At 44.9% G+C, this 14,397-nt stretch overlaps 2 protein-coding genes and 1 pseudogene across 4 annotated transcripts in view; 1 reads left to right on the top strand and 2 right to left on the bottom strand.

Annotated features, from left to right (window-relative positions):
* CEP135 (centrosomal protein 135) overlaps nt 1–4,295 on the bottom strand; it is a 76,853-nt gene extending 72,558 nt beyond the window's left edge. For 2 of the 3 annotated variants that reach the window (XM_059384274.1, XM_059384294.1), the window contains exons 1-2: nt 4,095–4,295; nt 23–180 (exon numbers count right to left, since the gene is read on the bottom strand). In XM_059384274.1, the coding sequence (XP_059240257.1) occupies nt 23–135 (113 nt within the window). In that variant the 5' untranslated portion in view covers nt 136–180; nt 4,095–4,295. Of the gene's footprint in view, nt 1–22; nt 181–3,462; nt 3,970–4,094 lie in introns of those variants that run through there. The other variant, XM_059384284.1, reaches the window with a different exon arrangement.
* LOC132008644 (U2 spliceosomal RNA) lies at nt 2,901–3,000 on the top strand (annotated as a pseudogene).
* A 9,664-nt stretch (nt 4,296–13,959) lies between the features above and the next one.
* The window catches only part of LOC132015676 (large ribosomal subunit protein uL23), a 965-nt gene continuing 527 nt past the window's right edge, over nt 13,960–14,397 (bottom strand). The window contains exon 2 of the mRNA XM_059396357.1: nt 13,960–14,397. Within this exon, the coding sequence (XP_059252340.1) occupies nt 14,021–14,397 (377 nt within the window). The 3' untranslated portion in view covers nt 13,960–14,020.

Raw genomic sequence — 14,397 nt, 5'->3', positions numbered from 1 at the left:
AGAACTGTATTTTCATCTTTACCTGAAAAGTTTTTCTACCAACGGTAAACACTCCACTGTCAGAGTCTGGCGGTATCCCAGCTGATCCAATCTTTTTCTAATATTAATGTACTTTCTTTCTGCAGCTGTAGTCATCTTGTCTTCCAAAACTAGTTTTATTCACTCCCGAAAATTAAAGTCCTAAAAGAGTAAAACATTATTCTGTTATTATGACTATTACTATTTCATGGTAAGAAGAAAAGATTCTTTCAATATGAAGCAGACATTTTTGTTATTGTTGTTTCTCTTCAGGTAGGCTGCCTTCTGGAATATTGAGACTGACTTAACTGCAATGCTTATGACAGTCACATTGCTGCATTAAAATAAGTTTCTCTTGGGGCACCTGGGTGGCTCAGTTATTAAGTGTCTGCCCTCAGCTCAGGTCATGATCCCAGGGTCCTGGGATGGAGTCCAGCATTGGGCTCCCTGCTCAGCGGGAAGCCTGCTTCTCCCTCTTCCACTCTCCCTGCTTGTGTTCCCTCTCTCGCTGTGTCTCTGTCAAAAAAATAAATAAAATATTTTAAAAGATAAGTTTCTCTTAATAAATCTATACATAAAAAAGTTAAAAAAATAATGGAGAAAACAAAGAATATTTTCCCAAGCTTGAGGTAGGCAGAATCTTTAGATGCCTAAAGATTTAAATCTTTAAATGTCTAAAGATTTTAAATCTTTAAATGCCTTTTTGAGGGGCGTCTGGGTGGCTCAGTGGGTTAAAGCCTCGGCCATCAGCTCAGGTCATGATCTCAGGGTCCTGGGATCGAGTGCCACTCCCTCAGCAGGGAGCCTGCCTCTCCTCCCCCTCGCCTGCCTCTCTGCCTTGTGATCTCTGTCTCTCAAATAAATAAATAAAATCTTTTAAAAAAATAAATAAAATAGGGCACCTGGGTGGCTCAGTGGGTTAAAGCCTCTGCCTTCATCTCAGGTCATGATCCCAGGGTTCTGGTATAGAGCCCTGCATTGGGCTCTCTGCTCAGCAGCGAGCCTGCTTCCCTTCCTCTCTCTCTGCCTGCCCCTCTACTTGTGATCTCTGTCTGTCAAATAAATAAACAAAATATCTTTTTTAAAAAAGCCTCTTTGGAAGCACTAAGTACAAAAGAAAAATCTGATAAATTTTTGGAATTAATCAAATTAACAATGGCTGCTCATCAAAATATTCCATTAAGAAAACAAAAAGAAAAATGAAAGTGTAGGAGAAAATATTCATAATATCAAACAAAGGATTTGTATATGGCATACATGAAGAACTGCAGTTCAATAATAACAATAAAGAAAATTCGGTAAGAAAATGGGCTAAAGATGTGCAAAGATAAGTGAATAGGAATAATCATATGAAGAGGTGCTCACCACCATTAGTTACATGGGAACTATGAATTAAAACCACAGTGAGGTATAATTTCACCCATATTAGAATGGCTAAAATTAAAAACATGTTGTCAAGGATTTGGAGCAACTGGAATCTTCACATTGCTGATGGGAATGTAAAAGCACTGGGGAAAAAGTCTGGCAGTTTCTTTCTTTCTTTTTAAGATTTTATTTACTTATTTGACAGAGATCACAAACAGGCAGAGAGGCAGGCAGAGAGAGAGAGAGAGGAGGAAGCAGGCTCCCTGCTGAGCAGAGAGCCCTATGCAATGCAGAGCTCCATCCCAGGACCGTGGGATCGAGACCTGAGCCAAGGCAGAGGCTTTAACCCACTGAGCCACTTAGGTACCCCAAGTCTGGCAGTTTCTTATAAAGTTAAACTTCTACCCTAGAACTCTATAATATTGCTAGGTATTTATTCAAGCAAATGAAAATAAACATCCATGGAGTCTATGAGAATATTCATAACAGCTTTTTCATAATAGCCCCAGACTGGAGCAGGACAACAAATAAACTGAGATATTTGTACAATATACTACTACTCAGGAATAAAAGAAAAGAAATAAAAGAAAGGTCAACCGGGCGCCTGGGTGTCTCAGTGGGTTAAACCACTGCCTTCGGCTCAGGATCGAGTCCCGCATCAGGCTCTCTGCTCACCAGGGAGCCTGCTTCTCTTCCTCTCTCTCTCTGCCTGCCTCTCTGCCTACTTGTGATCTCTCTCTGTCAAATAAATAAATAAAATCTTTAAAAAAAAAGAAAGAAAGGTCAACCACGTGAATTAATTTGGAAAACATTACTTGAACAGTAGAAGCCAGACACATATACTGCATGATTCTATTTACATGACTTTCAAGAACAGGCAAAATGAAACTATGTATACAGAAACCAGTAGAGCTGTGGCCTGGGTCAAGAGGAGTGGGTGGAGACTGGAAGGGTTAAGAAGGAACTTTCCGGGGTGATGAAAATATTGTTAATTTAGACACTGGTTACACCAAGTGTATGGCATTTATCAAAGCTTTCCAAATAGGACACTTGAGATCTGTGCATTTCCCCAAGTACATTTTAATTCCACACACAAAAAAGACACAAACGCATATGAATCTCTACACACATTTTTATCTTTGTCTTTTTCAATATTTATGAATATATTCCCTACCAATGTGCCCTAAAATGGAGTTCTCTAAAGACTGCTTGTGTAGAAACTTTGCAGGTAAATGTAGTCCTAGCACTCATATTCCTAAACCAAATAAAATTTGTTTTAACATCCCTATTGTCTTTCACAATTTATAAAACGTGAATGCATGTGAATACATGCAAAACGTATCCTCACAACTCACCCTGTAAAGGAGACAGGGCATTCTAGACATCCTCTCTATTCAAAGGCAAGGAAAGGCTGCGTCTAGAGAGCAACTTGTCCCAAACCACTGGGCCACAAAGAAGGTGGGCACTCCGGTCTCCTGAGCCCTGGTCCAGCACTCTGGCTTCTGTACCAAGCTGCAACCGCTTCTTGGCCTTTGGGCTAAGATCAAGTGTAGTATCTGCACCAAGCTGCGGCAACTCACCAAATCACTTCTAATCTACTCTTTCTACAAAGCCTTCTTTCTCCACACTCTTGCTAACCTTTTCTTTTAGTGGCCTCCCCAACGGACTTTCTAGGTTCGTTCCACAAGAGGGACCTGCCTGGGGAAGGGCTTTACGGAGAAACTCCTGGAGACATCGGAAATACACCTGTCACGAACTAGCAAGGCCTCGCCCCTCCAACATTTCTCCTTTTTGTCTGGTACCAACTTCGACTGCCCAGAAATAATACTTCCTCACATACTGGCTGAGACAGAGAATGAACACGAATCCCCCCACCCCAAAGTCATCGAAACACAGGACGGACGGAAGAGTAAAATCCCCCCAAGAAGAACCAAAAAACATCCTCAACCCATGGGCCGCTGTCCTCCCCCACCTACATCAGGCAAACACGGTGGCTTTCCTGAAAGTTTCTAGCAGAACCCAGAAGCTTAGTTTGGAGGTCCCCCGCGCACGCCTGTTTAGAACCGCTCGCTAGCTTACCTCTGCGGAGGTGGGGGGCTGAAAGCCAGGACATCTTTTTACAAAAGTAGCCTGTGTGTATGTAGGCGCAGCGGCTCCAAAACCAAACCAAAACACCAGCCTTGACTAGGGCTGCCGCCAAGTCCCTCCACACTGAACTTACACACTGAACAGTAGACTGGAAGGTAAAGGGGATGTTTTCGAAGGTGCAGGGCAAAGGTTAACAAATGGCTTCCGTCCCACGCTTTAGGGCACTGTGTTTTTACGAAGAGCCTGTAAGATTCTCGCACGAGAGGGCACTTTAACTTCTAAATCAACCCCGCGGTTAGCCGGAGGCGGGAGTGCACACACCGCACAGACGCCCGCGGCGAGCGGCGCGGCGGAAACCGGGAGGCTCGAGCTGCCCCAGGTCCACCTCCCGGACGCAGCTTCAGCGCCGGGTGTCGAAGGGTAGAGGTGTCGGACGCGCAGCCGGCGGGGAATCTTCGCGCCGCGCCCCGCCCGGCCGGGCCCCACTTCCTCCCCGCGGCCGCGCGGCCTCCCTCCCGGCAGCACCCGGGCCCGGCCCGCGGGGACCTCCCTGGAGGCCACGGCTAGAGCGTCGCCGCCACCGCCGCCACGCCCGGGCCTCCCGCCCCGACAGCGGCACTCACCCGCGGCTCCAGCCGCCGCTTCCTCCGCCTGCGGCCGCATCCCTCCTCACGCCTCGCCTCCCTCGCGGGCTCCTTCCGCCCCAGACTCCGGCTCCGGCGCTAGGACAGTTTGAAAATGGCGCGGAGAGACGATCCCTGCAGGCGCGGAGTCGGCGCCGCGGTTACCTCGGTAACGGGAGCGGCGCAGGCGGTGCGCGGCGCGCGGCCGGGGCGCGCTCGGCGGCGACGGCGGCGCGGGCCCAAGTGCCCGGAAACGCAACGGCCGGAGGGCGCGCGGCCACGGCGCCCCCTGCCGGTGGGCAAACTCCGAACCTCGGCGGAGGCCAGAAATAGATCCTCCCTTTTCCCGGATTCGCTGCGTGTCTGCCCCGCGCAGGGTTTAAACGCTCCCCAGCGCTGGGTCGCTGCGGCGGATAAGGCTTCACCCGCCAGGGGAACACCTGCTGACCACGAAAAGTCCAACCTAATAATCCCGTTTCTTTGCAACTTTCCCTGACAACCGCCCGATAAAATTAATTTTTTATTGTTGCCACACCCCTCTCCCTGTAAAGCTGTGCCGACACATTTCTTGTACTCATCCCATCGCGAGTAAAATATCAAATTTTGATTCCAAGAGTTATAGCTCATCCCTTCAAAACGTAGTTGTGTGCTTCTCTCTGGGCCCCCCCACGACTGTGAACTTTTTGAGTCCGAGTTTATTTTACTCACCTCTGTTTCTCTAGCACCTATCACAATAAACTTTTGTGAAGGGAATCCAATTGAAATAAACTGGTTGGAGGGTAGAGAGCTTGCTTACTTAAACCATATAGGTCAAATCCTAGAATCCCACGTCTCCTCTGAGGATTTCTGCATAATCAGAGAGGAGCTCGGTCCTTTCTGTTCACTACTCTCCCGCGTAGGCCTTACAGTCAGACAAGTTACTTAATCTTTGTAAGTCGTGTAACTGCTGCGTGGGTTGTGAATAACTTTCTACCCATTCATATATCGACATACACACATGTTCCCACTATGTGTACTTCGTTTCCCCGCATGTCTTAATGAGTTCTTTTATGGAATTTCTAGGAGACAGTGACTTAGGTACTGTCGGTGGCTTTCATAGTCTTGAACATATACAGTAAACACACTTTTTTGCTGGAAACGAATACCTCTTTTGGAAACAGGGAGGCATAAATAAATTAATAATATGGCAAAATAGTTGTGCAACAGCCATTCAGTCCAGATGAATCCCTTTGCCCCAAAACCACAGTAATCAAAGAAATTTAAAAAGGTGGGTGAAACCCTGAAGTTATGGGCCTGTTTTGCTCCAGGGGATGTGAAAGACCAGAGTCAGGTTCACTGTTGGACTCCAGGGCCTAAGGTCAGGGTCCCTGGCACACACATACATATCTGGGAGGGCTACCACTCAACATACCACACTCCCTTAGATTGTGACATTTAGTCTGGGTGAGGAGGAAAGCAATCACGCCTATGTAATGGAACCACTGTGAAAACCCTAAATAACAAGATCCAGAGAGTTTCCTGGTTGGTGAACACATCAGGTGCTGAGAGGGTGACACGTCTGGAAAGGGCGTGGAAGCTCCATGCCCCTTCCCCCTTCCTTGCCCTGTGCATCTCTTCTATTTGGCTGTCCTTGAGTTCTATCCTTTATAAGAATCTGGTAATAGTAAGTAAAGTGCCTTTATCAGTTCTGTTAGCCATTCTAGTAAATTATCTAACCTGAGAGAGGTCATGGGAACCCCAGTTTAGAGTTGGTCCATCAGAAGTATGGGAAGCCCAGGACTTATGAATGGCATCTAGAGTAGGAGCTGTCTTGGAGAGTCTTTTATTTTTTTTAAGATTTACTTATTTGTTAGAGAGAATGAGAGGGAGAGAGCAGGCACGTGCACACAAATACAGAGAGGGGCAGAGGGAGAGAATCTTCAAGCCCCTGGCCCATCCCCATGGAGCTCAATTCCATGACCCATGAGATCACGACCTGAGTGGAAACTAAGAGACAGTTACCCAACCGACTGAGCCACCCAGGCACCCAGTCTCATAGAGTCTTAACCTGTGCAGTCTGCAGTAACTCTGGGTAGTTTGAGTCAAACCTGGTGATTCACAGACCTGTACCCCTGGGGCTAATAATCCATTATATGTTAATAAAAAAAATTAAAAAATTAAAAAAAATAAATTATTCCATATTTTAATTGAAGTCTGGACCACTTGGAAAAGTGGTTTTGGAAAAGACACTGTATTTGGTGTCAGGAGGGAAAAACAAATAAACAAACACCTGGTGTCAAAAGTGTTGTGAAGGGCGCCTGGGTGGCTCAGTGGGTTAAGCCACTGCCTTCGGCTCGGGTCCTGATCTCAGGGTCCTGGGATCGAGTCCCACATTGGGCTCTCTGCTCAGCGGGGAGCCTGCTTCCTCCTCTTTCTCTCTGCCTGCCTCTCTGCCTACTTGTGATCTCTCTCTGTCAAATAAGTAAATAAAATCTTTTAAAAAAAAAGTGTTGTGAATAAAAGTAACTCACCAAGAAACTACTAGGTATGTGCAGATAATGTTCAGGAGAAGCTTAGCAGATATAAGCTGAGGTTTCTTTTTCAAGTTTCCTCTCCATATTTTCCAAACATATTCTGTGTATCTGGGTATCATTAACTCTGCTGTTGTCACTGATTATCCCATTTCCCCTGTTAGATCACGGGCTCCTTATACTATACATTACATTGGCATGATTGTTTTCCTGCTCACCCAGACTAAATGTCATACACAGAAGACTCATGTGATCTTCTTTGTGCCCATAACCAAGCAGAGTGACTGGCACTTCAAAGATCAGGATAGGTGAATTGAACTGAGCAGAACCGAATCAACCAGATTTTCCGACACCAACCCCAGTATAGCACAGCTGCCTCTCCTCAGTGACTGGCCCAGAGATGGGGCTAAAATGTCAACATGACCACGAGCTAACTCCGGTCCTTTTATTTAAGGAGTAGGGACTCAGTTTCCCTATTACCACAGGTGTGTGGTTTGGCTGGAAACCTGACTTTTACTGGCAGGGAAGGATAATGGTTACAATAGTTCCCGTCTGTCTGGAGCCCTGCAGCGGAGCCTTGTAGTGACTTGGCCACAAAACACACTCAAGCTGTGGAAGTGATCAAATGTTATGAGAAGCTATTCTTTAGCAGCAGAGACACTAGAAAATTATTTCCAAGAAAGGGGTCGCTTTTAAAAGCACAATGCTAGAGCATCTTAATGACATAGCAGTTTCTTCCGGGTGTCTGCGAAGACATCAGAACTTTTCACAGCATAATGCTACTGCAAGAGATTACACCTTTTATTTTTTTATTTTTTAAGATTTTATTTATTTATTTAACAGACAGATATCACAAGTAGGCAGAGAGGCAGACAGAAAGGCGGGGGAAGCAGGCTACCTGCCAAGCAGAGAGCCCGATGTGGGGCTCGATCCCAGGACCCTGGGATCATGAACTGAGCTGAAGGCAGAGGCTTATTTTTTTAAAGATTTTTCATTTGTTTATTTGACGGTCAGAGATCACAAGCATGCAGAGAGACAAGCAGAGAGAGAGAGGAAGGGAAATAGGCTCTCTACCGAGCAGAGAGCCCAATGCGGGGCTCGATCCCAGAACTCTGGGATATGACCTGAGCCGCAGGCAGAGGCTTTAACCCACTGAGCCACCCAGGAGCCCCAGGATTACACCTTTTAATCACCATTTAGAGTCAGTAAGAATAGAGAGAAGAGTAGGGGCTCTGCATGAGTGAAAGATTGATAAACACCAATACGATATTTCAAAAAACTTTTTTCTTGCACATCAAAAGTTCTGTGGTCAAAAGACAAAGGATGGCTGGGAAAAATATTTACCACTATTATCATAGACCTAATATATAAAAAGCTCCTATAACTTGATAGTAAAATGACTAGCAAATAATAGAATACAGTAGGAAAATAATTTTAAAATGAGCAAAGATATAAACATGTAATGCATCACATGGCTCTTTACCTGTATGAACAGGGACTCACTGAAAATAAGAGGCATGTAAATTGAAAGTAGTGGAAGTGTGAAGGATGAGTAGGTAGCCAAGCAAAAGGTAGAGAAACGCAATAAGCAAAGATACGAATAAACGAATATTACTCATAATGCATCAAGTGTATTAGGTTATGTTCTAAGTGCTGAGCATGCTTTACAGGTACTAGTTCATTTACTCAACACAGTAACCCTATAAAATAGGTAGTATTGGTATCTCCATTATACCGACCAGAGTAACTTATCAGAAGTGACAAAGTACGTGATAAGAGTGCTGGTTTCAAGTCTGGAAGTTAAAACAATTATGTCAAGGAAAGGAACTCCATAGGACAAAGGCCAAAAACAGAATATTTGGATGATGATCAATTAAACTTTGTGGAGACATAGCATTGCCAGGGTCCCAAAGGGCTAATTAGACGAGCCTCCCACAAAAACACAGATTTCTGTGCCACCTCTCTAACAGATGGTCACCGCAGCCAGCCTGGAGCTACTTCCAACAACAGGAGAACTCACTGTTTTTCAAAGAAGTTCATTGCATTGCTGAAAGCTATGTTAGAAAAATTTTTCTTTATATGAAGCTAAAGTCTGCTTCTCCTTGAGTGTGAGTATTTTTTTCTGGGCAATCAAAAGAATGTGAATCTTCTCTCTCATATATGTGATGACTCTTCAAAATACTCCAGATCCTTCAACCTTTGATCATATGACATGGTCTCCAAGCCTATACTTTAACTGGTTGCCTCGTCTGGAGTAGAAACACTCTAGCTTCTCTGTTTTCTTATTGAAATTTGTACCTACAAATTATTGTATCAGATTGGGACTGAGGACTGGGATGTCTTTGTTTCTGTTGATGTATCTGGCACAACACTTTCAATGTATATCATCATGATCTAGTATCACCTTAGCCTTTTTATAACTGAGTCACGTGTTCACCAGTAAAGAACAATACACAGGCTTCTTTCTATGGCTGATACATTTTTAATATATATATTTACTTACATTATCTTGAAGGCACATATGAGTTTTTGGAGCAGAGATCAAAGTTATTATTACTCACATCAATAACTATGGGTTACTTGCTGAACCCCCAGAGTGATACGATGGAAGACAGATGCTACCCAATATAACCTGGGTCCTGCACTGCAGGAGAGTAAGTCCCTCTAAATAAAGAATCTGAGAGTTTATATATGAGAGGGACAGCTTTCACCCTTCCCCTCCTGAGAAAGGGAGAGAAACGTTTGCTGCCTATGGTATATACTCATATTCCTTAGAAAGAGAAGGGATGTTGTGAAGTGCAAACCTGGTGATTCACAGACTTGTACCCCTGGGGCTAATAATACATTATATGTTAACAAAAAATTTAAAAATTTTTAAAAACCAAAAATAAATTATTCCATATTAGAAAAAAAAAAGAAAGAGAAAGGAAATGTTCTGGGTCTACCTTCTGGAATATAAATATGTTTGACCCTTGAACATTGTGGGGGGTTGGAGCACAGACCCCCTGCACAGCTGTAAATCCACATATAACTTCTGACTTCCTTAATACTTACTAACAGCCTACTATTGACTAGAAGACTTACCGATAATATACACTTGATGACATATTTTGCAACTTACAGGTATTATGTTATATATATTATATTATATATTATATTTTTACATGTTATAGGTATTATATATTAGAGAAAAGAAAATATTATTAAGAAAATCGAAAGAGAAAACACATTTACACTACTGTACTGTATTTATTGAAAAATAACCTGCAAGTAAGTGGACCTGCACAGCTCAAACACATATTGTCCAAGGGTCAACTGTGAATGTCTCCAGGGGGAAGACAAGTGAAGCTTCTCCTGGTCTGTACCTCCTGGGACGCCTCCCTGGTTTCGGGCTGTACCCCCCCCGCCCCGAAAGGTAAATACAGACATCGGGGAGGTAAAGCCCTCAGTTGCCTCACTATTCTGCCATAGCCCTATTCTAACTTCTATGGCTTTTTCTTTCTTTCTTTTTTTTTTTAACGATTTATTTATTTATTTATTTATTTGATAGAGAGCTCACAAGTAGGCAGAGAGGCAGGCAGAGAGAGAGAGAGAGAGAGAGGAGGGGGAAGCAGGAGAGCCCGATACGGGGCTAGATCCCAGGACCCTGAGATCATAACCTGAGCCAAAAGCAGAGGCTTAACCCACTGAGCCACCCAGGCACCCCTGGCTTGTTCTTTAACAAGATGAAACTTGCTCAGAAAGTCTCAACTGTGCAGAAACATGAAAATACTTCCTTGTTGGGTTGGGCTGCCTTTGCATCTTTCTCCTTGGCTGGGACCGGCTCTCTCATCCTCTCTCAGGATTCATCACAGTTTCCAGAGATTGATCCTATCGGTCAACATGTATTTGGCTGCAAGTATCAGAACGCCTGATGAATCATTGGTCAAGTGATCAAAGCATTTCATGGTCTCACTTGACAACATCCCTGATGGTAGCAGGTCCTAGTCTGGTGTGCAGTTCAGGGCTGCCATCAAGGACCTGATCACTTCTCATCCATCCACGTTCTCTCTTCTCAGTGGATGGCTTCTGTCCTCAGACCTTTTGCCCCATTGTTTTTGGGATGGTTGTCACAACTCTAAAAAACAGGTGTGCATGTAGCGGTATCCAGTGGAAGAAGGGAAGGCAGATGGAGCGCCTGGGGCTCAGTGGGTTGGGCGTCTGCCTTTGGCTCAGGTCATGATGCCAGGGTCCTAAGATTGAGCCCCATATTGGGCTCAGCAGGGAGTCTGTTCTCACTCTTGCTCTCCCTCTGTGCTGTCTCTCAAATAAATAAAAATCTTAAAAAAAAAAAAAAAGTGAGCACAGAAGACAGAGATTGCATGACAAGAAAAAAAAAAGGACTATACTCAGAGACCTCTTCCTCATCAGGGAGAAAAATGTTGCCCAGAATCCCCTAGTACAGTTCCCTTTATTGGCCAGAACTAGGTTCCATGTCCCCTGCCCCCCGCCCAAGAGCATTCCCTGGCAAAGAAGGCCTGAATCACTTTTGTTTCATTACCAGACCAAATTAGGGTTTTATTAGCAGTGTAACAGAATGCTAAAAGGGATCATGAATTTTTGGAGAGCTTGTCTCTTCATCTCAAATCAAGAGAGATTTCATCCTGCCTGTGAGAGCTTTCCTCACCACAAGAGACATGTGATCCTGGCTTTGGTAGCTGCTTCTAGATGCTTCCCCTGGAGCGTGTTCTTCTTGTCCTTCCAAACAATTTTTGTCAGCCTCCTATAAAATGGTTGTAAGGCTCCTTCTGTTAAAGTGAACTAGACAGATTTCTGTGGTCCGCTACTGAACCCTAATAAGAAAGGGTCCTGTCTAGGAAGGTGTACAGGAAAGGAAGCTGGAGACCGTGCCTGTTCCGGGGCAGAGAAAGAATAAGAAACCTTTGGGCATAGGGATGCCTTGACTCTTGGCAGGTGAGCTGCAGGAGAGAGAACCCTAGGGAAGAAGAGAGGGGGTTTTCCAAAGCATGCGCAGCAGCAAAGAAAGAGGCTTAGACCCCTGGCAAGCCCTGAGAGCTGACAGTGGTTCGCAGGAACACAGGTCAAGTAAGAACTTCCCTGTCCCCTCCCTTCCTCTCCTTTCTTGAGCAACTTGGGTAGAGGAGGAATTGAAATGAAGACGGGAAAGAGCAAAGCAAGTGACCGCTTCCCTTTCTCTTCTCTCTCGGCAGCAGTCCCGAGCTAGGAAAGGGAGAAAACACTGACTGTTCAGCCATGCTTAAAGTTTTGTTTATGACAGGGATCTGGATATTTTCAAAACTGGCCATGGACTTATTCTAGTTCAGAGACACCAAAAAGCTCATGGGTTATACTGGTGTTATTTCTAGTGGCAAAAGGAAATAACATTCATGTTTTGCGCCGTTCTGAGAAAACCATACATACTATCTAAACTTCAAACATATACTTGGGCTTCTTCTTCTTTTTTTTTCTTTTTCAGGGTTGGGGGAAACCATCTGAAGAGGAAGAATCAGATACAGAGAACTTGCCTCACCTCACTCTTCCTAATTCATTGAAACTGGATGATAATAGACAGTTTCAAGGGTGCCTGTGTGGCTCAGTTGGGTAAGCATCCAACTCTTGGTTTCAGCTCAAGTCATGATCTCCTGGTTGTGGGACTGAGCCCCGCAAGGGGCTCTTTGCTCAGTGCGGAGTTAGCTTCAGATTCTCTCTCCCTCTCCCTCGCGCCCATGCTTTCTGTCTCTCCCAATTAAAAAAAAAAAAAATCTTAAAAAGAAAAAACTCAGAAGTTTCAAAAATACCCCCTACAGAGACTTAAAGCCTCTGAAAGATGGTGCAGATGTATAAAAATGTTTAAGAGGACTTGGAGAAATCAGGGGATGCCAAATATGTAGTGGGATATGATGAGAAGCTGGTGATATTTCAAAGAATACCCTCAATTTTCCAGTTGATGAAATGTAACGTCAAAATCAGCCCTGCTCCTACTTTAGTGCTCAGCACATGGGGTTTTACTAGAAACACCAAATCCTGGGCTAAATGTGCTGAGGGTCTGATCCAATACAGCAATTCTTTTGCGGTGTAGAGCTCCCATAGCACCCTGTGCTTCTTTTCATAGCATTTAATATTCTGCATTGTAATTGATTTTTAAATATATTTAGCAGGATTGTGAATTTAACTCACACCACCTCTCCAAAATAGGGAGAAGTTGTGGTCCCTTTGTTAACTAATCCAACCTCCTTCCTCCGTCGCCCCCTGCTGGTGAAGAGTAGAAACAGCGAACATTTCCATCCTCTCTGGTTTAAATGTAATCTGGTCCTATAATTTAAACAGTCCCTTGGAAAACAAAAGCTTGGAGAATAAAAAGTCTTGGAAAATAAAAGCTCAGTCTGTCAGATTTTCCACCCTTTCCGCTCCAAGGTGGTAACTGCGTGGGGGCGTGTGGGGAGGTGTGGAGTTGCCTGACCTTGTGGCTGAGGGGAAGACTGGTCCTTGGGAACCTCTTCACCTCTTGTCCTCTTTGTGGCTCTTGGCCTGCTGTATTGGGCTGAAGTCTATGGCTGATGTATGCATGGATATCTCTCTGTCTGTCTCTGTTTCTCTTCCTGATGGCCCTTTCTGACCCACTCCGCCTTCCCTGGCCTCCTCCCACCAATACCTCCCCCTCTGACGGGCTGTGACTTCCATTTTATCTCCATCCCACGTTGCAGCTGCTCACCTACCTCACAGGCACTGTGGATCCCCAGCCAGATTCTCAGATATTTTCAGTCACAAGGGCCTCACGTGGAACGTATAGATAACTTTAAATTTAAATATCATGGGGCGCCTGGGTGGCTCAGTGGGTTAAGCCGCTGCCTTCGGCTCAGCTCATGATCTCAGGGTCCTGGGATCGAGTCCCGCATCGGGCTCTCTGCTCAGCAGGGAGCCTGATTCCTCCTCTCTCTCTCTCTCTCTGCCTGCCTCTCTGCCTGATTGTGATCTCTCTCTGTCAAATAAATAAATAAAATCTTAAAAAAAATTTAAATATCATGACTTTTCTCTGCCTGGCCATGCTGGCCCTACTTGGGTTAGACATGAGTTAACCTGTGATGAGGCCTCTTCTCAGAGTCTCAGATAGCGGAAAGAGGCAGAAGGACCTCCTCTTGCCTTTGGTATCTTCCCCAGTTCCACCCTACATACTCAGGACAGGTGTCTGACTGCTGTGTTTGTGTCTTGCTCTTTGTCCCACAATTCTGGGGCTGAAGAGGCCTGGCTTCCACCTCCTTTACTCCTTCTACCACAGAGTAGCTAGAGCTCAACTGAGTGTCTTCTCTACCCAAGGAAAGAACAGTCTGAGCCAAGTCATCCAGGCCTGGTTTCTTTCTTTTTTTTTTTTTTTTATCATGAAAAAACTGTATTTAGATTTAGCCAGCTGGACTCAGTTTAGATGATCCCAATTTTGTTGGCAACATCCAAAGCATCATAGTCAGGGGCCAGCCGAACGTATGCCTTCTTCTCTCCATCAGGCCTGATTAAGGTGTTGACCTTGGCTACATCAATGTCATAGAGCTTCTTCACAGCCTGTTTGATCTGGTGCTTGTTGGCCTTGACATCCACAATGAACACAAGTGTGTTGTTGTCTTCTATTTTCTTCATGGCTGACTCAGTAGTCAGGGGGAACTTGATGATGGCATAGTGGTCAAGCTTGTTTCTCCTGGGGGCGCTCTTTCGAGGGTATTTGGGTTGCCTTCGGAGACGCAGAGTCTTGGGTCGTCGGAACGTAGGTGATGTGCGGATCTTCTTTTTTTTGTGACTGTGGA

This window comes from Mustela nigripes, chromosome 1 (assembly GCF_022355385.1).
Source record: "Mustela nigripes isolate SB6536 chromosome 1, MUSNIG.SB6536, whole genome shotgun sequence".
NCBI lineage: Eukaryota > Metazoa > Chordata > Mammalia > Carnivora > Mustelidae > Mustela > Mustela nigripes.
Note: the sequence above shows the minus strand (reverse complement) of the source record. Positions and strands in the feature narration are given on the sequence as shown.